Source organism: Macadamia integrifolia, chromosome 5, assembly GCF_013358625.1.
Source record: "Macadamia integrifolia cultivar HAES 741 chromosome 5, SCU_Mint_v3, whole genome shotgun sequence".
In the NCBI taxonomy this organism is placed as follows: Eukaryota; Viridiplantae; Streptophyta; class Magnoliopsida; order Proteales; family Proteaceae; genus Macadamia; species Macadamia integrifolia.
The window spans coordinates 31,811,267-31,837,791 of record NC_056561.1 but is presented as its reverse complement, the minus strand read 5'-3'; the positions used below and the strand labels follow the sequence as shown (position 1 = coordinate 31,837,791).

The 26,525-nt window shown below is 38.1% G+C and overlaps 1 protein-coding gene across 3 annotated transcripts in view; it reads left to right on the top strand.

Annotated features, from left to right (window-relative positions):
• Nucleotides 1–2,930: 2,930 nt before the first annotated feature.
• The window catches only part of LOC122079396 (autophagy-related protein 9-like), a 35,839-nt gene continuing 12,244 nt past the window's right edge, over nt 2,931–26,525 (top strand). The window contains exons 1-7 of one of the 3 annotated variants that reach the window (XM_042645821.1): nt 2,931–3,377; nt 3,822–3,900; nt 5,015–5,120; nt 6,951–7,037; nt 15,750–16,396; nt 16,492–16,812; nt 24,748–24,970. In XM_042645821.1, the coding sequence (XP_042501755.1) occupies nt 15,825–16,396; nt 16,492–16,812; nt 24,748–24,970 (1,116 nt within the window). In that variant the 5' untranslated portion in view covers nt 2,931–3,377; nt 3,822–3,900; nt 5,015–5,120; nt 6,951–7,037; nt 15,750–15,824. The remainder of the gene's footprint in view (nt 3,378–3,821; nt 3,901–5,014; nt 5,121–6,950; nt 7,038–15,749; nt 16,397–16,491; nt 16,813–24,747; nt 24,971–26,525) is intronic. The other 2 variants (XM_042645820.1, XM_042645822.1) reach the window with 2 other exon arrangements.

The following is a 26,525-nucleotide window of genomic DNA, read 5'->3' as shown; positions in this document are numbered from 1 at the left end:
TTTTTTTTTTTTACTTTCTTTTATTCTCTTTTTTATATTTTTCCTCAAATTTTTAAGGTAAATTAAGACATTGTAGTATAGTTCCATGGCATGGTCAAATCACATAGTTTTGATTTAGGAAAGGGTTTTTCAAGGCTTCAATGTGGGGGAATCTCCAATGCCACACCAATGACAGCAAAAAGAACAATAGCATCCACAATTCTACATGGTCAGAATAAGATGGATTAAGAACAAAAACCAATGTACATGAGAGTGCAATGATACACTGGCGTCGGGAAAAATTCAACTTGGTGTCACTCGTTAAGAAATAAACAAATTTCTTAATCGGGAGAGTTTTCTTCTTCCAGTGGAGTAGCTGCAAACATATTTCCATCAACAATCACTTTTCTTGCAAGACCAATTCATCTTTATTTCAGCTACTCATCTCTCAGCCTGACAAAGCATTCCATGGCAGATCAGAGGTGCATATACAACTATTTAGGGCTTTTGTTCAGTATTTGGTGTGTAGTAGACCCAAACAAGGCTGTTAGGTGTTTGGTGTTTTGATGTTGAAGTTTTCAGTCCAATACTCAAATTAAAGGAGGGTTCCTCACACTGCCAATGTGAGGAGGAATCTTTACACCACACTAATGGTTGTCCGGAAGAAGGTATCATCCACAAAGCCCACATATTCAAAGCATGTGGGACAAAATAGTAAAAAAAAAAAATGGTGAAAAAATAGTAAAAATATTCATTTTAAAAGGAAACCGCACTTCGGTGTTGTGGGGAAGGTTTTCTCCAAATTAAATATCCTAACTAAAGTAAGTAACATATACTAAAATTCCCTTTAAAGTAAGGATCAAGTTTTCCTTCACCAACAAAGACAAAACAACCTCTTAGATCATCACATCTGTACCTTGAATTGAATATGCATGATAAGAGGTGAGGGTTTAACTAAGACACTCGCAATCTAGAAATCCAATTATAAGATCACATCATAGTAGATAAGAGATTTCTCTCTCTCCATCCTTGACAACAAAATTGTTGTCTTTACATTAAAATTGATTCTTTTTTTTTTTTTTAATTTTAAGAAGAATGTGATAAACCTTAAAAAAATGATGCCTCCCTTTCAATGGTAAGCTAAACGTAATCATTGGCACTTCCACCATAGTATCACTTGGTCCACCTTCTTGCTCCCACTACTTGGCATTTAGATCCTCAAAAAAGAAGCTTTGTCCTCATTAATCCTCTAGAAAATTTTTTCTTTACCAGAAAGGAAAGCAGATCGATAGGAAATTTTTAGATGCCTTGGTATATTAGGTTATGGTAGCCAATTACAAAATTACCCTTCAGATTCCCTGTCAGGTTCAGTGCGAGTCAAGGCTTGGCCCTATGTTATCCAATTATATATGCAAGGCCGGGCTCAACCCAATGCCTCAACCCTAGCTTAGGCTTAGCAATTTCAACCCTAACCCATCTTTCAAGTTGAAAAGCTTAATTGAAGCCCCACGGGATTCATCGGGCCAAATTTGCGTTCTTAGATGCACTCGTGGTAGATCTTCCACCCCCTGAAATTATAGTATTCAAAAAAGAAAGAAAAGGATGGTGTCCACAGCTTCACTCTCATTTTCGATCTCCCTGGCAAATGCATTTCAACTCTCAAACCCACCATTATTATTTGCAAGGTGTGAGCTCATGTTTAATCTCAAAAACGTATTATTTACATAAAGGTCATTGTCAAATTTGTTGTCAACCTTATTGTCCATCATGTAAAATATGTTTTCTCCCTGTTTTAACAATAATCGTAAAATTTTAAACCAATCAAGTAGTATTATTAATTTTTGTTTTTTTTAGACATTTTTTTATAAGAATATTTTGGTACGATGAAATTATATTTGTTTTAACTTTTAACATATGATTGGATGATGATATTGATATATCTCCAAAAGTCATAAAAAAAACATACTTTCACCTGGAAGCTATCCATACAGAAACTTATAATAAAAAATATTAAGGGAAAACTAAATTGCATTATGGGTTGTCTCTGGACAGGGGTGTTAAATCCTAAACCGAATTGCTCAAATCAATTTAAAAGTTCAATTCTAATCAAACCGATTCTTTACAGGGTTGGCTTTAGTTCGGGATATTATGGAACCAATCAAAAATCAGATTGAAATGGATATAAAATCAATAAGACGTTGATACCAACCTGAAAACCATAAAAATGTGTGTGTGCTCATAATTATGTATATATACATGATAAATCGAACCCTGAATTCAAACCAATAACAACCTAACCCAATAAGAGGAAACTGAACTAAAACTATATTGAAATTGTATCTGACTTTATTAGTTTATTTTTTATTCTCCCATTCTCACATTAAAATTGATTTAACTTGATCAAAACTAGACCAAACTGAATAATTAACCACTCTACCCTGGATGCTCTCATTATTTTATTTTTTGAAAGGACATTAGGCAAGGCAAGCCCCACAAAGAGGCCAGACCAGTGGGCCACACTTATTACAACACTAATTACTACTAATGTACCGCTGCTATTAAATATTTCAAGAATGTGGAATTCAGGAGGGCCAAACCATGAATATTATGATAGTCTAGTGGTGGTAGCTTTGACTTTTTGTGAGTTAACACTTAGGGAAGGAGTTCGTGGGATCGAACCCTATCGTACACATTGTGTGAATGTGTGTGTGTTTTCTTATTTATTCTGTACTGACCTTCCATGGACGACCGATTTTACATGTCCCAAGAAAAGTTTGACGTATCAACTGTATCGTATTGATTTCGATCTCATAAACTTGGAAAAGAAACCTAATTTTTTTTATGAAAAATATAAGTAATAATGATGATCCAGACCGATGTCTTAAATCATTATCGTATCAGTGTCAGCCGAGATCGATACAGATATCGATATCGATATCGATAACTAAATCCTCCACTCCTACTGCTTTACGTTAGAGAGAGAGAGAGAGAGAGAGAGAGAGCGAGAGGGAGGAGACGGTGGTTCCAACTTCAGGTCTCGCTAAACTGGGAGAAGTTGAACGTTTGAGTTAAAAGAAAATTACAAAAAAGTTCCTGTTTAATTCACTCTGTCTGTACTATCAAATTGTCCTTTCTCCATTATTTTCCACGATTCATTTATTCTCTTCTTCAATCCTTCTTCGTTCCGGTTACCGAATAAACCGCTTTTATTTCTCGCCCTTCTTTTCACTGTCCGTGCGAGGAGCCGACTCTTTATCTCTGTGCTTCGATTAATTTCCTTTTTTTTTTGGATGGGGGCCGGTTGATGCAAAAATCTCCTCTGGGTAGCTTCTAAAATCGGTTTTTTTCTGTCGCTTCTGATGTTCTGACTTGATTGCTGGAGCTATTTGATGTCGCAGGTAATTTCTTTGTTTGGGTCATCTTATATTGTTTTCATGACTTTGATGGTGATTGCCCTGTTTATCTGTTGTTGGATTTTTGGTGTTTTTCCCTATCAATATTGCTTCTTTTTTTTTTTTTTTTTTTAAATCTTATTTAATCTTTGCTTTTGTTGGTTATTTTCGTTTGAATTTGGCATTCGCCTAGGTCTCTTAGCTACTGAAACAAGCTGCTTTCTTTCAATTATTGTACTTTAGCCACTGGGGTTTCCGGAGTTAAAGTCATATGTTATTGTTTCCTGGTCCTTGATTGGCACGGTTGAATTGTTCAAAAAAAAAAAAAATCCTATCTTTTCTGACCCTCGCTTTTTTAATGGTGCTTGATTCCTTTTATTGGAACTCAGAAGTTCCTATTATTTATTTTATTCTGGGTTCTGAGATTGGTTATTTGATGACTATGTACAGAGGCCCTGGACCAATTTTGAGCTTCTACAATGCACAGTCCAGACCCAAATTCCAGTATTGTAAAGCCGACTCCTACCTGGTTAGATAAAGTGAATGTTACTATTTAATTTTGAAGATGAAACGGATTGTTTCCCATCTGAAGTCTTAAGACTACATTAGCGGTATAACCAGTGAATAGTGTCATCGATTGTGTTGGACATTTGTGCAAAGTTGGGCTTGGTTTCTTCAGTACCTCACTCATTGGGTGTTCTAATGTTAGTGTAAGGCAGAATAATGGTGTACATATAGATTATATGAACACCATTTTTAACAAGAGTTAAGGCAGAGCTAACACAAATACATCCTTGAGCGCCTTAAAATTTCCTGCAAATTTGTGCGAGTAAGATTAGTCTCTATGAAATAAATTGAGAAAGGGAAGCTCGCATTCTTGAATTGGATGAGAAACCAGAGCATTACAATTAAACTAGTGGTGTTGGCGTCTATGAGAAAATCATTTTCAATGCTGGCTGGTGGAGTAGGTATGATGTTTAATGAAGATGCTGGTTTAAGAGAACAGGGCCCCTATTAGTTTTAGTAAAAACAGCTCAGGAAGCAAGATGCCCTGGTGTCTGTCATATATCAGCTTATATTGACAGGTTTCTGCATGTGTGGTTATCACAGTTCCATTAATACCTCTCCTGTAGATCTTAAGCATCAAAGGTTTTCATAGCCTTCAGTTTTGCTTTAGTTTTTGCCCTGGGGAGATCTGTTTGAAAATGTAGTGGCCACATTACATTTTTTGTCCATGCCAAGTGAGTCGTAAAACAGCCAGGGACCTTATGTCTCACAGTCCATTCAGTCTTTAAGTCCTCATGGTTCATTCTCAAAACCTTTCTCCTCTGCATTAGATGGAATGAGCTATTCATGAATGCCTGGAAGCTGAATGTAGCTGTTTGATGATCAAAGGTTTGGATGTATTAGAGGCCATTTTGTTCAAAAGGAATTGATAGTTACTAATATTATGGTGACTTCAATTTTCATTTTACTCAAACTGTGAGCTAACCCAAACAGGGGAAAAAACGAAAGGAGAAAAAAAAAGTGCATGCCTCTATGCCAAAGAAGAATAACGTCAACACTTCAAATATTCATTGTTTCCTACACTGCCTCCCATTTTTGTTCATATTTATCAATTTATAGGTTTCACTTTCTTGCAGGATAGGGGAAAACTGAACAACTTCATGGTGGCACTAATGACTAAAGGATTGTTTGGATTTCGGACGTTGACATTTGATGAGGAATTTCGTTATAATTCGTGGAAAGGTTGAATTTAGAAATCCTTGAATGTCAGATTGCATATTGAGAAATTTGTTAATTAGCCTGATACTATTTAAATAAAGGTGATGAAAAGCTTCCAATATTGATGCTAGAAATTATGGAAATAGGATTGTGTTTTCCAGATTTAGCAAAATTTTTGAGTATTTATTGGGAATGAACACATAAAAACCCAGAAGGAAGGAGAGATTATTATAAGGAACTTTTCTTAGAAATCATTATTATTAGCTTAACAATGAAAGGTGATGTTTCCGGAAATCACAATATAAATTTTAGCCTCCATTTTTACTCCTTTTTTTTTTTTTTTAATCTAAGCCATTTGCTCCCACTTAGAGTTAAGAAAGTGCATAGTAATGTCTAGATTACCGATAACATGTGTAAACATACACAGGATGTGTGCGAATACAACATGGGGTATTTGATTGAATTAGACTTTGATGGAGGACCTCGGCTCAATAGTAAGGTTGTTCCATTGTGGCCTAGTAATCGCAGGTTCGTGTCGGGAAACAACCTGATGCGGAACCGAATTCCAATGATCGAAATCGGATCACTTAGGGCCCACAAGAATGGCTAAGAAGCTCAATGTAATGGTTGAGGGGTATTCTTGTAATTTCAGAAACAATTTTAAGAGCTTAAAAGAGAGGAAAATAGGTTTTAGGGTCAAATTGAAATAGAAAAGTAAAAGAGGGGGTATTCCGGAATTTAAGTTCAGATTAGAGATAATTAGAAACAAAAGTTTAGAAAGAAGTGGGCTTTGTGAAAATGACAAAAGATCTGACCTCATGTGAAATTTCAGCAAGTGTTTTAGTTGCAAATAAGTGGTTGTTCATCTTCAACCTTAGGTCTCGACAGAGAACAGAACCAGCGATAACCCAAACTTGTTGGTTATCGATTCTCAGCCACAAGCTCCAACTGAAATCTTCACAAGAAATCGCAGCAACAAATTTGCTTCCACTCTAGCACCAGCAAACCTCGAGGAACAGCTGTACCTGCAACTCAGTCCAGCACAAGGCGTAGAACCAGATCTGAACCAGGTTCGAATCTCTTGATAGAAGGATCCTTTGGGGATGAGATTCTAGGATTAAGGTCGCCCAAGTAGGGGAAACATTCGATCAAAACTTCAGCCCTAACAGATCATACAGAAAAGAAATCGATGTGCATCATGAGGGCTGTAATCTACCGCCCAGAACAGGGGTTCAGCCAGCAAGAGGAAAATAAGGAGGAAAGAAGAAGAAGAAGATAAGGGAAAAACCAAAAGAAATAGAGAGGAAGAAAAGAAGAATTTCAGAGAAGAAAACCACCCATGGCAGTCATCGATTCAAACCAAAACATATCTCTTCAAATTCATTAAATTTTTTTTCCATCTCAGTTGAGTTCAATAATCCTGTTTAAAGACTGAAAACAGTCCTACTTTCCTATTTGAAACAAATATTGCATCTAACTAAAATAGAAATAAAATTCTCACTCAAAGAAAAATCTACCATACTAATTCTAACTCTAAAAAAGGAAAGTAAATAAAAGATATGTTAGATCCATGGCCAAACTGCATCACAACCTCTCTGCAAAGCGGCGGTAAGGCTGCGTACATTATCACTCTCCCTCATGCACTAGGTACACCCTTTAGACTTTGAAATTTGACATGTGGCTAATCTAGATCATGCACTCTCTTTCCAATGGTTAGAATAGGCATATCGTTTGTCAATGTGGTAGGATAGATGCCTTGTGACATTTGAATAAATAACAGACCTTTGTGACAATAATAATTTGTGTTATTATTATTATTATTGTCATTATAATGTTGTTGTTGTTGTTATTCAGGAAACAACCTCTCTGTAAAGCTGGGGTAAGGTTGCGGACTTTATGATCCTCCCTAGACCTCGCAATGGCGGGAGCCTCGTGCATTGGGTACGCTCTTTTTTATTATTATGATCATCGTCATCATTATTTATTTTCATCTTAATCCATAACTATCATGTGCCAGTCGTAGAAAAATGCAATTCATGCTTGGAGTTTGCCCCTTTATGCTTGGTGGTATTCCCAAGAAACTTGATGGTTATCGAAGTTCCCCTTTAACCTATTTGTTGTTTCAAGTTTCTAATATGGACCATGAGGATAGACACCCGACTGTTACATGATGGATTGAGTGAGTCTCCGTACGAGAATAACAACAACTTAGCCTTATCGCAACTAGATGGGGTGGCTACATGGATCCGTGCAAATGCAAAATATTAGTAATAATAGTAAAAAGGAAAAAACACAACATCAACAACTCAGCATTATCTCACCTAAATGGGGTCGGTTACCTGGATCCTTGCCCTCCAAACAGCTCTATTCTATGTCACACTTGAGGCAAGACCTAAACATGCATGTCTTTCCACATTCTCATAGTAAAGATTCTAGTTATGACACGTGCATCAGGTTGATAGAACTTGCCACCATTAAGGAATTGTAACAATATCAATCTAATAAAACAGCAATCAAAGAGAGGAAGAAGGAGAACCGAAGGGAGAAGGGAGAAGGGAGAAGAGAGAAGGGAGAGAGGAGAGAAGAAAGGAATCTCGGCTAGGAATGGAATGCCTAGCCAATACCCATACTGTATTATAAATATTTAACTGAATGTGCAATTACAAGTAAGGAAATAACTTGAACCAGCTAATTACAATACTACCATAGTTCACTACGTGCTTACCCTTAGAATAGTGGTAAGTAGTAACACCTAATAACACTTAACAGTCCCCTCAAGCTGGAGCATACAGATCTCCTATGCCCAACTTAGAACAACCACTAAGGAAGGAGGGCCTAAACAACGCCATAGTTAACATATCACCCAGTTGATTGCTGGAATTAACAAACGGGGTAGAAATCAGCTTTTGCATGACAACATTCCACACAAAGTGACAATTGACTTCTATATGCTTTATCCGTTCATGGATCACTGGATTATTTGCAATATAAATGGCTACCTGATTGTAACAATACATCTCCATTAGTTTAGTGATTGAAAAACCCAAATCCTAAATGAGAGCTCTCAACGACTTCAATTCCAATGCAGTATGTGCTGATGCCATATACTCAACTACCTCGTTAGACCAAGCCACTGTAGTTTGCTTCTTACTCCTTTAAGTAACTAGATTACCATCAACAAATGTGCAATATCCAGTAGTAGACCTGCGATTGCAGTCAACACCTACCCAATCAGCATTAGAGTAATCCACAATATCAGTATGTCCATGATGTCGATAAACAAGACCTTCTTGGGAGCACCTTTAAGATATCTCATGTTAGCCTGCTTAGGATTCTTCATAAACTGGTTAATAACAATTGCGATAAGGGAAATATTTGGATGAGTAGCTATCAAATAAGTACTTTTTCCAACCAGCCTCCTGTACTGATGTTTATCCATAAATTCTTTGTCATCACTTGCCCTAAGTTTTAGATGAGGTTCTGTAGGACTACCCACAAGCTTAGAGCCCAACATGCTAGTTTCAAATAAAGGATCGAGCACATACTTCTTTGAGACATACTGAGACCATTATTATTACGAACAACTTCAATTCCCCCAAAAAAAAAAAATTTGGGCATCCTCCTTCATATGAAAATACTAATGTAATATGCCTTGACATCCTGAATGCTAGGAGAGATTACTAGAGATAATAATGTCATCAACATACACGATAAGAACAACGACAAAAAAATATAAAATGATCAGAGAAGCACTGAGTGAATTCATAACCACCAATGACTTTACCGAACTTATCAAACTAGGCATGAGGAGAATTTTTCAGCCCATAACTAGTTGTGAAGAATGCAAACCTTGGGTGCATTCTCCACTGAGCAACATAATCAGGAGTTTGTTCCATATACACCTCCTTAAGATCGCCATGGAGAAAAACATTTTTTATATCAAGCTGGGACATAAACGGAGTTAAGATGAGCACTGTAGAAAGTGTCTCAAAATGGTCTATGCCATAAGCCTGAGTGTATTTGGCAATCAAACGAGCTTTCAATCACTCAACGGAACCATATGGGAGATACTTGATAGTGTACACCCAACGACGCCGCACAAGCTCCCTCCCTGGGGCAAGTCAGTAAGGGACCATGTTTGAAGATCCAACAAGGCATATGTTTCGACATTCATAGCGTTCTTCCAACCAAGATGCGAAAATACTTCCTAGTACTTCGTATGCACAAACACAGTAGATTAAAACAAAGCAAAGTTGTAAAGTAATGGTGGAATATGAGAAACAGTAACAAATTTAGAACTATAATAAGCATAATTATATTCTTGACTATAACATTGAATACTTTTACGAAGAGCAACTGGCAAGTTAGTGGAGGAAGATTCCCCGGCAAAGGTTTTGGTGAAGTAGAGGGCGGTATTAGAGGATCAACAAAGACTGTTGAAGTCCTCTTAGGACGATGCTCGTATATCTGCAATTGCTTAGGTAGAGTAGTAGTAGTAGTGGAGTCGGTTAGAGGAACAGGTGAAGGATTATGAGGATACAACCTACGACTCAGCAAAAAAGTATGAGTAGCATCCGCACTAATAAATTGCTGACGCATCACAAGATCATAACACCAATAAATTTTTTGAGTGCGAGCCATAGTTTTAAGTTTCGATCAAAACCTTTAGTTTCAACATGGTCAAGATGAAATAATGGGTCAAAACTTCAAATTTACACTTTGGGATTTTGCATAAAACTTACAGTTTTTTGCCAATTCACTTTCTCTTTTTTTTGGTACTTTTTTTTATTCTTCTACCCAGTCAACCTTTTAAAGCTTGGATTTGCGTGATTGGAGGTTGAAAGAAATGTTTTTTTCCTAATATGGCTAGTGTACAGCAGCATTCAGTGTACACTAGCAAACTTGGGTCCACCACAAGTAACATTTTGGTTTTTTATTTTGTGAAACTAATTAGTGGAACATGTGTAAATGGTAAAATAGGCAGAAAAAGGGTTGCAAATCGTTTTTTGGGCCTTGAAACCTAGATTTTGATTGGCCTAGAAAACTCCTCCCTCTACCCTCTAACGGCCATGCCGGGGTGGTCTAGTCACCCGGAGAAGAGTTGCACTAAGTTACTTAAAGACTTTTTCTTCTCTGAAGCATCTCATTTTGAATCAAATGCATTCTTTTCAATACAATAGACAAGGAAAGATGAATTAAAGCGTAAAAGTTCTAGTAGGAGAATGAACGGTCTAAGCCCAAAAGAATGAATAATATGAATATTGGCCAAGTAAGCTTGCCAGTAGACACTCAAAAGTTTTAAACACGAGATGTTTGAATTTTGGCCAGGGTAAAAACCTGAAACCTAGAACCTTGATGCGAGCATACCGTAGGAATACATACGCTTGGTGGAAAGTGGAGATTATTTGTCAAGACCAGGTGGAAGGTTGTGAACAAAATATGTACAACCAAACAGAAAAGATTGGGGAAAGACGCCAGAAAAAGGAGATCAGTTGTCAATGACAATAGATGGCATATGATTTATTAAATAGCAATAAGTCAAAACAACTTCACTCTAGTAAAAATTTTGAACATACAAATGAAACATTAATGAGCGAGCAACTTCTAGCAAATGCTGGTTTTTCTTCTTAGCAACACTGTTTTGTTGGGGAGTGTAAGTACAACTAATTTGATGTATCATGCCATGAATAGTTGTCAAGGCGTCGCCTAGGCGACGACTAGGCGTCCAGGCGGTTTGCCTGGGGCCTAGGCGACAGCCGTCTTGTTGCACTGCATGTCGCCTTGTGTTTTGGCACTTATTTATGCCAAATATCATTCAAGTAAATGTTTGTAATATTTGTAATTTACTTAATATATTATTCATAAATAAGCAAATACCCCCTATTTGAATCCAATAAAAATAGTTTAAAAATCAAATTCCAAAAGGACAAAAAGTCAATCCCCCAGTCCAAGAATAAAAACTGGATTTTGGTTATAGGGACGATTTTCAACTTTTAAATGCTGGGGTTTTTCTCAATTATGAAAATTTTATAAATTCTATCATATTAAAACATTGCTAAAAACCAAAAGTCCGGTAAAATAATATTTTGTTTTGATTTTCATAAAATTATTTTTATTCAGGCGATTTTAACAATATTCGCGCACTTAAAAATAAGTTTGACTGAAGCATAACTTTGTCATTGCAACTCAGATTTAAGTAATCTTAGACTTGTTAGAAAGTTGGTTTTATGTTATAACTAATACAAAAAGTCTCATGTAGAAATAAAATCATTTGACCAGTCAAACTTATTATAGAATAAGAGCATTTATCTAAATGTTGATTTTTTATAACTTAATATGACTTAATGTTAATTTTTTATGATTTGATGTGGCTAAATGGTGATTTTTAATGACTTGATTTGGTTAAACTTGATTTTTTATGATACAAGGTATATATAACTTACTAAATAATTTTAGAAAAATAGGAAAAATAAAAAATAATACTTGTTCGCCTTAAGGTGGGCGCCTTCTCGCCTAAGTGCTTAGGCAACTCTCCACCGCCTTGGTTCGCCTTGGCGCCGTGACAACTATGATGCCATGACATAACAAAATGCAGACATTTTAGGTTAAGTATATTCTAAAGCATTATCAGAATGAAAAACTTCAATGGGCTCACCATTACACCAAACTGAGTCTTTATTTTATGACTACTTAAAAAACGATAAAAATTCAAATCGATCTTTTAACATATATAGCCATGTCATTTGAGAATGATTGTCTACAAAAGTAATAAAATATATTAAAAAAAAAAAACTAACTTTTGACACGACATGGACCCCACACATTAGATGAACTAAAGAAAACAAAGAATTTCAATAGACATCATGAGCGGGGTACAATAATGCTTTCGAAGCTCACACGCTTCACACTCAAGTTGAGAGATAGTCTTACAGCTGGGAACCATATGTTGGAGTTTGGAAAGGGAAAGATGTCCCAACCAGTGATGCCACTGAAGGGGAGAGGATATACTAGAAGTAACATACAAGAACAATGACATCAAAATAATATAGGCCTTCCTTCTCATGCCCTCCACCAATCATCTTTTTTGTTTGGAGATCCTAAAAAACACAAGTAGGATGGAAGGTAACTGAACAATTTAACCATATAGTTAGTTGACTAACAAAGAGAAGATTTAAAGGTAAGTTAGAAACATGAAGAACAGAGTTTAACATAGAAAGAGAAGGTAAAGAGACAACCAGAAGCAGACACCTGAGTAGAGGAGTCATAAGTAAGTATGACAATAGAAGAGTGATTAATCTTCTGAAAGGAGGAAAATATATGGGACTCACCAGTCCTATGAGAGATGACGCTAGAGTTAATGACCCACGGTGTAGAGGAAGATGAGGCAAGAAATGCGGTAGTTCCTGAGTGAGCAATAGTAGTAGTAGATGTAGATGTTTCAATTTTCTAAATACGCTTTAGTAATTGATTTAATTCATCTCATAATGGATAGACTTGTGGACTACCTCCAAATGTAGACGTAAGGCCAAGGTTGGTGTCAGAAGATGACACTGCTGTAGAATTCTGATAAGAAGTAATAGTGTAAGAGTTGCTAAAATAGTTGTCACAGTGCCTAGGTGAACCAAGGCAGTCGAGGGGAAAATTTTAAGGCGACCAAGGCGCTAGTCTAGGGAAAGCCTCAGGGATGCCTAGGCGACAACTATGGTTGCTAAGCCCACTCAGGTTTACCATGTTTTCCCTACATGTATCAATAGTATGGTTCATCTTTCCACAGTAACTTTACTAACACATGCCTTGATTTGATGATTGTCCTTTGCCTCGATCACCACCATGGCCTCGGCCTCCCCTTGAATCTCGACCTCTGCCAGGAAAACCAGCGCCATGGCTTTGGCCCCCAATATTTGAAACAAGAGCTAAATTATCCTTAGATGAGGTCAATTCAGATTTGGTGAATGAAGAAGACACGGTATGTTGACTTCGACAAAATGCCTCATTCATGGATGGTATCTTCTTGCTTACAAGAATATGGATTTTGACGGGTTGAAGGTCAGAGTCTAACCCAGACAGAAATTTAGCAACCAGGAATTCCGCACGTTGAGATTTAAGAACTTTAATATCAATAGAAAGAAGTTGGTGCACATTGAGTTCCTCCCACATGCCTTTTAAAGAATTGTAGTAGTCGCTAATAGATTCATCATTCTGCTTAAAAGAGAAGCACTTTTCATATAAATCATGTACTCTGGACATATTCTTATCTTGAGAATAGCCTTCTTTGAGATCATCTCAAACACCTTGGTTGTGGTACGAAACATTACATTGGCAGCCACAGAAGGCTCCATACTATTCCACAGCCGACAAAGTACTGTGGCATTCTCCGTTGTCCACACCTTATACTCAACAGAAGTCATAGCAGGTGGTAGCTTAGTCAAACGGTCCATCTTCTGTTTGACAATGATATAAACTCTAACGGCATGTACCCAGAGAAGATAGTTGGATGCACCATTAAGCTTGAAAGATGTAATTTGGACATTGAGGGAGTCCACTGGGGGTTTTGAATCGCCCATTACATGTATAAAAGACTAACAGCAGCTTTATATCAATGGAATCACCACAAACCAACAGAACAAGATCCCAAAAGATAGCCAATTAAATAAGGATGAACGTCCAGCAGTGTCTCGACAATAAATACAATCTGACAAATATCGAATCCCAATTGGAATCAAAATCAACTCTTGAATAGAGCTACAATTCTGATTGGAGATTGTAGGCCAATAGAACACCACAAAAAACCCCCCAAAATAGAGATTAATCCAACAGTTAGATAAAAGTCATAGATCAAAACTTCAGAATTTGAGGATGCAAACCTAGAATATGGGAGATTTTATGTATCAGAAAATCAGTCTCTGTCTAGGCTCAAACATGGATCAAAGGGGGCCTATATCTGGGTCTTCAGTGCCCTGAAATATCATAGGGATCTGATGGTCAGATCTCTATTCTGCCGGAAATCTCCAAAAACAGGGCACCGCCAGGTATAGAAGATTAATAATCTGCAATATATTTGAGGCTTGGATCAGCCTAAAAGATGGGTTGAAGGGCCTTACCTGAAGGGCCAACAATGCCCTAAAACTCCAGGTTAATCAGCCAAATGCAAAGTAGGAGCCGAAAGAAATCTAGAAAACAAAGTACCGCCAGGAGGGAAAACAGGAGCTAACTTGTTAAAATTCATTCTTGTAGATAGATAACCCCATGGAATCACTGTTTCAAATAATCTTCTTCATATTCTTGACTACTTCTATGTAAATTCAACTTCCCAGTGATCCATGCAAAGGAGAAAACAAAGGACAGCATATTCGAAGGAAACCCTAGTTTATTTCCATATAATCATCAACTAGGGTTTCATAGAATAGATATGGCATCATAGGTTGCTGCGGACCAGAAGGGAATATCTCTAATAGACAATCAAAACAAGAATTGAAGAGGTAGAAGGGTGATTAATTAGGCTCTGAATCTCTGATACCATGTTTACAGTATCAACCTAATAAAACAGCAATTAAAGAGAGGAAGAAGAAGAACCGAAGGGAGAAGTCTCGGTTAGAGAGAGGAAGAAGGAGAACCGAAGGGAGAAGTCTCGGTTAGAGAATAGAATGCCTAGTTGATACCCATAGTGTATTATAAGTAGTTAACTGAATGTGCAATTATAAGTAAGGACACAATTTAAACCAACTAATTATAATAGTACCCATAATTCAGTACACTCTACCAAAGATACCCCAAGAATAGTAGCACTTAATAGGAATGATATGCAGTTTCAAAACAATTGGGTAGCTACTTTGATTTCCCGTGTCTTTCAGAAATGGCTGTCATTTATAGCATATTTTTTTATAAGATTACTGTCGCAGGAAGACATCAGTGAAAACTATGAGGCATTTGTTTTAGAGAATGTTCCACAGAGTAAACTATGAAGAGTCGTCTCTCTTTTGTTTTCTTCTTTTCTGTTCTGATAGATCATTAGCTGTAATTGCACTACTATAGCTGTATCCAAATGACTGTCATGCATGATAATCACTGCTCTGGTTGCACTAGTGTAACCCTATTTGTAGAAAATAACCATTTTATGATATGTATGTTTGTGTTGTTTTTCTGTGGATGCTGATATTTTCCTATTTATGTTGTTCAAAATGCTCTCTTTTTGAAGAGTATATTGTATCCTTATAGATCAGTCAAATCATTGAAGAGGTTCTGGAATCTCGTTTGAGATATCCAAGGTTTTGCTTCATATATTTATTAAACTAAAAGTTTGTGTAGCCATCCCTTAGTGGTTCGAATAAGGCTTGACGTGGCCAGTTATGGATCTACTATTTATTGCTGTCCTGTTCTGCGTGAACTTTTGGATTTCTTGGAAATATATTTGATTTATTGTTCTTCCTCTTATTTTGTTCTGACTATATATGTAGTTAATGTGATTCTTTTTATTTTCTTTTAATTTCACATGTATTCCTTTTTCCATGTTTTTCATTCGCTCATGCTAGTTCTATCTTGCAAGGAACCTATTTTATTACTGTCTTTGAGATATAGGCAGTTCATGTTCCCCTGTTTTCTGGGACATTCTCTCTTGGAATAATGTTGGTTTTATTTCTTCCCCTTTGGTTCCAGCTCATCACATTAATCATTGGAAGTAACAGTTTGAGGAATGGACTGGCCACATTTGCTTGATCTGTGTGTTTGTGAATGATGTCCAGTGGACAAAAAGGTACACATGCTTCTGGCGTATTCAATTGGAAATTGCATGGTGAATCATCTTTAACAACAAGACTGCTTAATGGCGTGCCCCCTGAGATTGAGCTATCTGATTATCAAAGGCTGCCAAGTTCTGGTGGTGAGAGCCCTTCTGGGCTTCTCAGGGAAGGCTTGAAGGTAGAACCAATTGCTGATTTAGACCTATTTTTTGAAAGACTATATAACTACTACTGTGAAAAAGGGCTTTGGTGCATTATCATCAAGTGGGTGGTTGAACTGCTGAGCCTGGGTTTCACCATATGTTTCTCGGGATTCTTCCTGTTATTTGTTGATTGGAATGGCCTTCGAAAGGTGAAGTGTGGGATAGATGCATTTGGGTCTGGAAAGAACTGTGATCTGGCTAAGGAGGCTCTTCATTCACACCCATTAACTCCTTTCACACTTTCCAAAGGTATCATTGTTGGATATCTGGGAATATTTTCCGTCTACTGGATCTTCTGTTTTTTGAGGTTCTTTGCCCAATTGAAAGACATTTTGGAGATCCGCCATTTCTATTATAATAGGTAATTTTGATGGTTTATTTTTTTTGGAAGTGGCTGGTTTTCAAAGCAATTAGAGTGCATACTCACCAAGTTTATGTGCCTTCTTTCTTCCACAGTCTCCAGGTGACTGACCGTGAAGTTCAAACTACCTCATGGGCATCAATTCTTGAGAAGGTTGTTCAGATACAAAGGTCACAGAAACTTTGTGTTGTGAAGAATCTCTCAGAGCATGATGTGGTAATGCGAATAATGCGCAAAGAGAACTACTTAATTGGGATGCTGAACAAAGGTGTCCTTGCTTTCTCAATCTCTCGGTGGGTCCCAGGTGCTGGTCCTGCCGTGAACTCTGGAAAGGATGGAAAGAAAAATTATTTAATACTGACAAAGACTCTTGAATGGACCTTGAATTGGTGCATACTGCAGAGTATGTTTGACAGGTATTTTTTTAGTGATTGATTTTCAAAAAGGTGCATTGAATACAGGTTAATCTTTTACGTAAGAAGTGGATGATGTTTTCACATTCACTCTTTTGAAATTCCTGTCCTATCTATGAACATCTTCTAAAGAGATTAGTCTTTAAGGAGTCGAGAATTTATCTAGGTTAGAATCTTAGGGCCCCTGTGATGTAATACTGTAATTGAGGAAGTTCAAAACAGTACCAGGGTAGGATCTCTTCTCAAAGAATAAAGAAATCCAGATTTGGAAGTAGATGCTTGCTGAAAATCTGTTGATAGAAGAAGATGATAGAATAATAGATAATAAAAGTAACACCCGGGCTTCACACCACAAGGTGGGTCGACTAGATCAAACACCAATCTACCTTGATCAAACACAAGGGATTTCTTGATCAAACACAAGAGATTCTTGATCCAACACAAGAAGAGAGTTGCATAAGCAAACTTTGATTTCAAATTCTGAGTTGTCTCTGAATGCTTACAATTGATCCCTATTTGTAGGACCAATTCAACAAAACATTACATACCCAACTTCCAACTAACAATAGTAGAAAGTCTTCACCTATTAAAGTTGGGATAGGAAAGTCTTCACCTTCCAACTACTAAAGTTGAAAAAGTCTTCACCTACCAACTGCCAAAAGTGAAAAAATCCTCACCTCTTAAAGTGGGAATGGGAAAGTCTTAACCCCCAACTACTAAAGGTGGAAAAGTCTTCACCCATCATCACTTACAAAAGTGAATTGATCTCTCCCTTTTAGAAAAATAAAAAGTAAAAGTAAAAGTAACTTCTAACCACTTAAACTGAACTAACATTGGACCAACATGGACCATGGTTCAATTAGACTAAACTAAGACATAAAGCATGAAATAAAAACTAAATATAAAAATTAAAAAGCATCAACAAGGTAAGGCCACATGCTAGTTATTCTTGTTGGCCTTTTTCCTAGGGATGTAGGTCTTCAGATCCGCATCAGCTCCTCCCGACTTGAAAACATTTGTCTCCGACGAATGGGTGAAAGACATGTAGTGCTCGTATAAGTCAGGATCAAGTCTCTTGAAGTCATCAGCATGAATCCAAGTGCAATCAATCCATGGTTGTCCCTTCCATTTAACAAGAAAAGTGTGATAACCGGTGCCACGACGAGTGGTTTTGTAAGTATCATCCAAAACCTCTTCAATGACATCTTCAAGAGGTGGGTGTAAGTTGGGGCAGCCTTAGTATTTGTTCCATGTCACCATCATCTGAATGATGTCCCACATAAAGATGGAGGTCAGCTACATTGAAGACATTGCTTATGGTCATTTCCTCAGGCAATTGAAGCACATAAGCGTTTGGTCTTACACGTTTCAGCACCTTGTAGGGACCCATCTTCTTTGGATGGAGCTTTGTGTTAACACCAGGTTGGAACCTCTCAGGATTTATGCGAACCATAACCATGTCTCCTGGTTTAAACTCCACATAACATTGATGACGATCAGCTGTAGTCTTGTAGACATCATTACTTAAGGCGATACGTTGTCGCACGTTTGCATGCACCTCTGTGATGTGGTGCAAGAATTCATCAGTTTCAAGGCTGATTCGAGCCTGGGGTGGGAGTGGAACAAGATCAATTGGGCGTTGTGGCTGAATTCCAAGTAATATCTCGAATGGTGTGCCCCCCGTTGTCCTGTTCACTGAGCTATTGTAAGCAAACTCAGCTATGTCGAGGATTGCTGGCCATATCTTTTCATAATCTCGGACTAAGCACCTCAACAAGTTCCCCAAACTTCTATTAACAACCTCTGTTTGACCGTCAGTTTGTGGATGGAATGCGGTTGAAAACTGTAGCTTTGTGTTAGTTTTCAACCACAATGTCTTCCAGAAATAGCTCACAAACTTGACGTCACGATCAGAGACAATAGTACTTGGCAACCCATGCAATCGAACCTCTTTGAAGAAGAGTTTTGCAATATGATAAGCATAAAAGGTCTTTCGACATGGAAAAAAGTGAGCCATCTTAGAGAAGCGATCTACTACAACCATGATGGAGTCGTATCGTTCTCTTGTAGGTGGCATCCCAAGTACAAAATCCATGCTAATGTTAAGCTAAGGTGCATGAGGAACCGGTAGTGGGGAGTAGAGGCTTGTATTCTGCTTGGTGCCCTTAGCAAGTTGACAAACTCGACACCTTTGATGACATGATCTACGTCTTTTGCAATATGTGGCCAGTAGTACCGATCAATCACCTATATGATGGTCTTGTCCTTGCTGAAGTGGCCTCCCAAACCTCCTCCGTGTAACTTCCTTATGATGTGATGTCGTAGGGAGGAGTCTGGAATGCATAATCGCGTTCCAAAGAACAAATAACCATCGTGGACAGAATATTTAGGGTGTTGCCCACCTTGCTGTAACTCTGCATATAGGACTCTGAAATCCTTATCAGACGCTCATCTCGTATCTGATCAATACTAACGGCATGTGGTGAAAAAGTATTGATAGTGATAACTTTTCGGCTTAAAGCATCAGCCACCGTGTTCTCTTTACTAGCCTTGTATTTCATTGCAAAGACGAACTCTTGTAGGTAAGCAACCCACTTTGCATGCTTCTGACTGATTGACTTCTGAGAATGGAGATGTTTAAGTGCTTCATGATCGGTGTAAAGAATGAATTCCTTACCAGTAAGATAGTGTCTCCAGTGGCGTAACACTTGGATGACAGCATAGAGCTCCAAATCATAAGTCGAATAGCATTGCTTGGTATCATTGACTTTCTCGCTATAGAAAGCGATAGGGTGCCCTTCTTGCATTAGCACACCTCCCAACCCAATATGTGAAGCATCAATTGCCACCTCAAATACACAGTCAAAATCTGGCAGGCGTAATACTGGGGCCTCCGTCATCTTCTTCTTAATAAGATGGAAGGCTTTTGTCGCTGATGTTGTCCACTCAAACTTGCCTTTACTCTGCTTCATACATTCGGTAATAGGTGCCATGACTGCATTAAAATTTCGAATGAATCTCCTGTAAAATGAGGCTAGACCGTGGAAGCTACGGACTTCAATGATTTTCTTCGGGGCATGCCAATTGGTGATGCTCTTGATCTTCTCTGGATCAGCTTCAACCCCTTTGGATGAGACAATAAAACCGAGGAATACAACCTTGGGCAGCATAAAGGAACACTTCTTGAGATTAATGCATAGCTTCTCCATACGGAGCACCCTCAAGACTTGCTTTAAATGGTCGATGTGATCATTTGGATGCTTGCTGTAAACTAAGATATCATCAAAGTATGCAACCAAAAATCGACCAATAAATGGACGAAGTACCTGTGTCATAAGACTCATAACTCGCATGAATGTACTAGGTGCATTCGTCAGACCAAAGGCTTCTACTCGAACAGTCCATCCTTGGTCTTGAAGGCGGTCTTCCATTCATCTCCTAGCCGAATACGAATTTGATGGTAGCCGCTTCGAAGGTCCAATTTTGAAACGACCTTTGCACCGGACAGCATATCTAGCATATCAAGGCGTGGTATAGGAAACCTATACTTAACTGTTATTTTATTGATTGCTCTGTTGTCGACACACATGCGCTATGAGCCGTCCTTCTTTGGAGTAAGCAATGCTGGTACAGCACAAGGACTAAGGCTCTCAATGATAAACCCCTTATGTAGTTCATCAACTTGCCGTTTGAGCTCAGTATGTTTAGTAGGACTGAGATGGTAAGCTGGAAGGTTGGGAAGCACAGAACCTGGTACCAAGTCAATAGCATGCTGAATATCGCGCATAGGAGGGAGCTTATTAGGTAGCTCGTCAGGTACTAAATCAGCAAAGTCTGATAAAAGCTCTCTAATAGGCTGTGTGAGCTGAACTGCCGGCGGTGGAGTGACCTCTCTAGTAACCAGGGCTAATATCATGCCTGTATTATGGCTGGTTTGCTTAAACTGCTTTTGTGGAACAACTAAGATCTTCTTCTATGGAAGGACCAGCATCTTGTTGGTATCGGTGTTGGCCTTCTGGTTAGTCCTCAATGTTTGTCTCTTGCGCATCTCCTCTGGTACGTTGATAGGCTCAAGTATAGTGCGCTGCCCTTTAAAGGTAAATATGCACTGATTCTTCTTTCCGCCAGTGAGAACATCATTATCATACATCCATGGCCTCCCTAGAAGAACATTAGTTAGCTTCATAGGAATAATATCACACCATACCTTTTCTTTATATCGAGAAAGTTGTAATGGACCAGAACATCGCTGATTGACCTCCAAAGTATTGCCATTCAGGAGGGATACTTTGTATTGCTGCGGGTGTTTCTCTATCTTCAAATGTGCCTTCTTCACAAACAATTCAGAGACAACATTAACGCAGCTGCCACTAGCAACTATCACCTGTACAATGCGATCAGCTGAACACATGCGGCTGTACAATATGCAAGTACGTCACCAATCCTCGCCTTTGGTTTCAGCCACCAATATGCGAGAAACCACATGAATTCCATAGGAGTCATCTTCATTTGCTTTAGCCCCATCATAATAATCAGCATTTTCGTCTTCCTCTTCCAATGGAATTGGAAAGATATGGGAATTATCTTCATCAGGAGTATCGTCAGCATCAACCATCACTGCTACTTTTTGACGTGTAGGACAATTTTTGGCATAATGTCCCCTCTCCTGACAATGAAAGCATTGCACTGTGGAAGTGCTAGGCATAGGTGCTTTCCCTTTGTGATCAGCACGTGGAGAAGGTGTGGTACTTGGAGGATAAGAAGTAGGATTCTTTGCTGGAAATTTTTTTTTTATCACCCCAGCTTGATGTCCAAACCTTCTACCCGTAGGAGCTAGTAACTCCTCTGCATGTACTGCCTTCTCGAAGCATTCCCTAACATTGGATACATCTATTACGCCAATAGCATGATTTATATCAGATCTCAAACCCAAACGAAAGCGGGAAAGTACCTGTAATTCATTCTCCCTGATGCCAGTGTGTGAATAGAGTGAATCAAACTGACATACTCCCTTGACGAAGAGTATTCAGCTTGTCCTGCAACTGCGATCTAAAGTTTTGTGGTAAGTATTTGGCACTAAGATCTTCTTTCATCTCTTCCCAAGTAATGGGAGCTCTACCACGATCTTCTAGATCCCTTTCTTCAGTTCTCCACCATTCGCGGCTGAACAAACTAGCTTAGTACACGCTAGTCTCATCTTGTGTGACTTAGATAACTCAAATCAATCAAAGTAGTCATCTAAAGCAGCCAACCAATCATAAAATACCTATGGATCATGCTTGTCGTTGAACTCCTTTAATTCAAGTTTGACCTTCTGTGAATCATCAATACGTCGACGGGGTGCTTCAAGATCACCATTGAAATAAGATCTTATATGGTCCTCGAAGGTAGGTGGTGTTGTAGGGGTTCTTTGTTGTGCCCTTTCAGCACTTCTCCTATGTTGACGATGCACAGCAAATTGCAGTTGATACCTGTCCTCCCTTTCGAACAGTACATTGCTGCCTTGTATTGGAGTAACACTTTGGTTCTCAAGTCGCAGTAACCTCTCACTAATAGCTTTTTGATCAGCAGAGAGTTGTTGAAACATTTCAATGACTTTTGCCATTGGACCAGGTGGAGGCGGTGGCCACTGTGACTCATTCTCTGCCATGCTCTTATACCAATTGATGTAATACTGTAATTGAGAAAGCTCAAAATCAAAACAGTACCAGGGTAGGATCTTTTTTTAGAGAATAAAGAAATCCAAATTTGGAAGTAGATGCTTGCAGAAAATTTGTTGATAGAAGAAGAGGATAGAATAATAGATAATAAAAGTAACACTCGGGCTTCACACTGCAAGGTGGGTCGACTGGATCAAACACCAATCTACATTGATCAAACACAAGGGATTTCTTGATCAAACACAAGAAGAGAGTTACATAGGCAAACTTTGATTTCAAATTCTGAGTTGTCCCTGAATGCTTACAATTGATTCCTATTTATAGGACCAACTCAACAAAACATTACATACCCAACTTCCAACTAACAATAGTAGAAAGTCTTCACTTATTAAAGTTGGGGTAGGAAAGTCTTCACCTTCCAACTACTAAAGTTGGAAAAGTCTTCACCTATCAACTACCAAAAGTGGAAAAATCCTCACCTCTTAAAGTTGGAATGGGAAATTCTTCACCCCCCAACTACCAAAGGTGGAAAAGTCTTTACCCATCATCACTTACAAAAGTGAATTGATCCCCCCATTTTAGAAAAGTAAAAAGTAAAAGTAAAAGTAACTTCTAACCACTTAAATTGAACCGACATTGGACCAACATGGACCATGGTTCAATTGGACTAAATTAAGACATAAAGCATGAAATAAAAACTAAGTATGGAAATCAAAAAGCATCAACAAGATAAGGCCACATGCTAATTACTCTTGTTGACCTTCTTCCTACGGATGTAGGTCTTCAGATCTGCATCACCCTGATATCATCGAAAGAGAGAATTACTTGTGGAATAGTGCCTTCACCTTTTTCTGTTGCTCCTTTGCCACCCCACCCACTCCCCCCCCCCCCCCAAAAAAAAAAAAAAAAGAAAAAGAAAAAGAAAAAGCACCATCCACAATTTCAAGTAGTTGGCTGTTTGAGCCATGTGAAAGGAACAAACTAATATTTCTCACCGTCCACAATTTCAAGTAGTCAATTGTTTGAGCCATGTGAAAGGAACAAACTAATACTTTACACTTTTTGTACCCTCTCCCCTTAGTTACTCTCCAGTCTTTTGTATGAGTAGTATATTCCCTTGGTCTCTAAAAATATCTTAGTAATGTTTCTCTTTGGTTCAACTTTGAAGTGCCAAATGCAAATCTTATTGGCCATTTAAAGCATAACATTCATGGTTTTTCATCCTCAAAACATTATGTCTAAATGCTTTTAAATCCAAGTGCATATAGAAGAACTCAAATAGAGAATACTGCAATGATAAAAGAGTGTTCATTTTTTTAGTTTTTGCTAGGTTGCATTAGTAAAGATTGAAACTTGTTTAAAAAATAGTAGAGCTCACTTGGGTCTATTGCTTCTGCATATTACTAGACCACCATTCATTTGTAAGAGATGGGCCCCAGTTGGTCATAGTTCATATGGAAATTCATTTTACTGAACTTTTGCTAAGGTTTTCTAATTTGAAAGGACTATGATATAACTTGCTGTCTCATCATGTTAATGATTATTCTTCTTGGTAGCGGAGATACACCGCATCTTTCTGTCATTAGATTTTCCTATTCTGGAAGGAATGCGATGCGACTGTTGTAAATATATCATCAAAATATACAGCTGCATGCTAGACGAAATTATCATCTGAACATATGGTTTTTTAACCACCGGTTTGGCTCAACTTGTTGCTTTTAATCTATATGTACTAACTACAGCTGTTGAATCATTCTTCTTCTTTTCTTTATCCTTTTTTTTTCTCTACATTGTTTCCACGGTCCTTTTCTATTCACTTGGCAGAATATGGGATTCCTTTGATGTCATAATTGGTTATTTTTATAGATAAAATAAAAAATAACAGAATTTTTTTTTTAAATAACATTAGGGAACCATAGAAGTTGAGCAGGTGATGAATAAATTTCACATGTTCAGAAAATATAGTGAGGCATGAAATGGATTTTTTTTGTTTTGGCTCCTGATTGTCATCCTTCTTGTTTTGGTTCACCCCCACATGTGGTGGAAGAGATTCCTTGTTAGGTGGTTTATTTATTATCTGTATGTTCATACAATTTCATTATTTGTAAATGAAGATTCAATATCTTGAAGCTTTTTTTTTTCCCCTTTTCATGGAGGGGATCAACATTTTGCTCTCATGATTTCAGCATCAGAACATATAGCATAAAGTGCTACAGAAAAGAAATTGGGTACGTTTGTGTTTTTTCATGTGCTGATGATCCATATTCTGGATTCGCAGAAACTTTTGCGTGCGAAGGGACTTTATATTGAACCCTTCTTCGTTAAAAAAGAGGCTAATGGCAGTTGGGCTTGGGATGCTTCTACTCTCTCCATTTCTTGTCATATTTATGTTGGTGTATCACTTCCTGAGGCATGCTGAACAGTTCTACAACCATCCAAGTACTGCATCACTACGAAGGTGGTCTACCCTATCAAAATGGATCTTCAGGGAATTCAATGAGGTACTAGTATCTCTCTCCCTCCCCCCATGCCCATGGATTGGTTCTCAATTTAAAATCCATCTTTAAATTCTATGTTCCTCTCCTGTTAAGTAATCCTTGATGGTGACTGACTGACCGACTTTGTTGACCTTGTAAGTTGTAACAAGTGTTAGAAAAAAATATTTCAGGTGTTTGATTATTTCTATCTCTATGGCTGGATAGGTTCTCCAAAAGTTGAGATCGGTTCACTATGATTCTTGTAGCCATAGTAAATCTGGTTACAGCTAACATGCATGTACTATGTTAAGTTTTATCATTTGTATCTGATATGTAATGATCTCGTAAACAAAGTTACATAGACTGATTGGCCTGAAGTGCGAAAACTCCGTTGGATCATCCCTTTTCGGAATAATATTTTCAGACACCAGTGGCATGATTGGTAATTTCTATTACCACAGGTAACATTAGTGATACATCTTTTTGTACCCTTCAGCGTAATGACGGGTTTCCTTTCCGGAGGATGAGATGATGAGATCTGCTAATTCTATTGCAGATGGGTTGGTAGGGGAAGATGGATAGGCAGTCCTTGTATGCGGGTTTATTCCCTATGATGCTGCTCCTCCTGTGGGCCTAGGCCTATTGTTGCATTTCATATCCTGTATTGTTGTTATTCTTTTAACAATAAAATCACTTTGTTATCTATGAAAGGAAAAAATATCTCCACTATATGAGAAGAATGGAAAAAGAGTTGAAGCAGTCACTGCTTAGGCCACAATTCCTTGATGGAATATTTGGGTAAGACTCCTTGATGACAAGGACATGGGTACAGGCACCAGTGTTCAACACTGGCACCCAAGTTTCCAATAAGCAGCTGCTACCATTTAGGTCTATATGGAAAAGTGTCAATGCCAGAATAGACAAAGAGTCAAGAATTTTGAAAAATTAAGGGTCCTCGTTAAGAGCCTCATACAAGCACTTCCCCCCTTCCCCCTAAACTCAGCCTTTCCCAACTAAATGGAGTTGCTATATGCACCTTCTTTTTCCAATCAACTCTTTGAAAGGGTCCTCGTTAAGAGCCTCATACGAGCACTTCCTCCCTTCCACCTAAATTCAGCCTTTCCCAACTAAATGGAGTTGCTATATGGACCTTCTTTTTCCAATCAACTCTTTGAAATTTATACTTGTTACCACTTACCAGTCCTAAGCTATACATGTCGGTCCTCGCCACTTCTCCTAGAGTCATTTTAGCTCTACCTCTGGCTCTTTTAGTTCCTCCAGTCTAGATCACATCACCCCTCCTTACCAGAGCATTCAATGGCCTCTGCTGCACATTTCCATACAACTCATAATGACTATGTGTATGACAATAAAATCCTAGAGAATTTCTTAAGGATACTTTTTATCTCAGCCATCCATCTACATTCTACAAGTCATAATCGCAAGTTGTGAATCTCTAGCAACTGTGGCTAGATTGGGAGTGCATAAGTATAACCTATGTGGGGTAATTATGGTGTGGGAATTAGGCTGGTGTGACTTTTCTTCTATCTGTTCTGTCATGGGGCTAGATGGCTAGCTC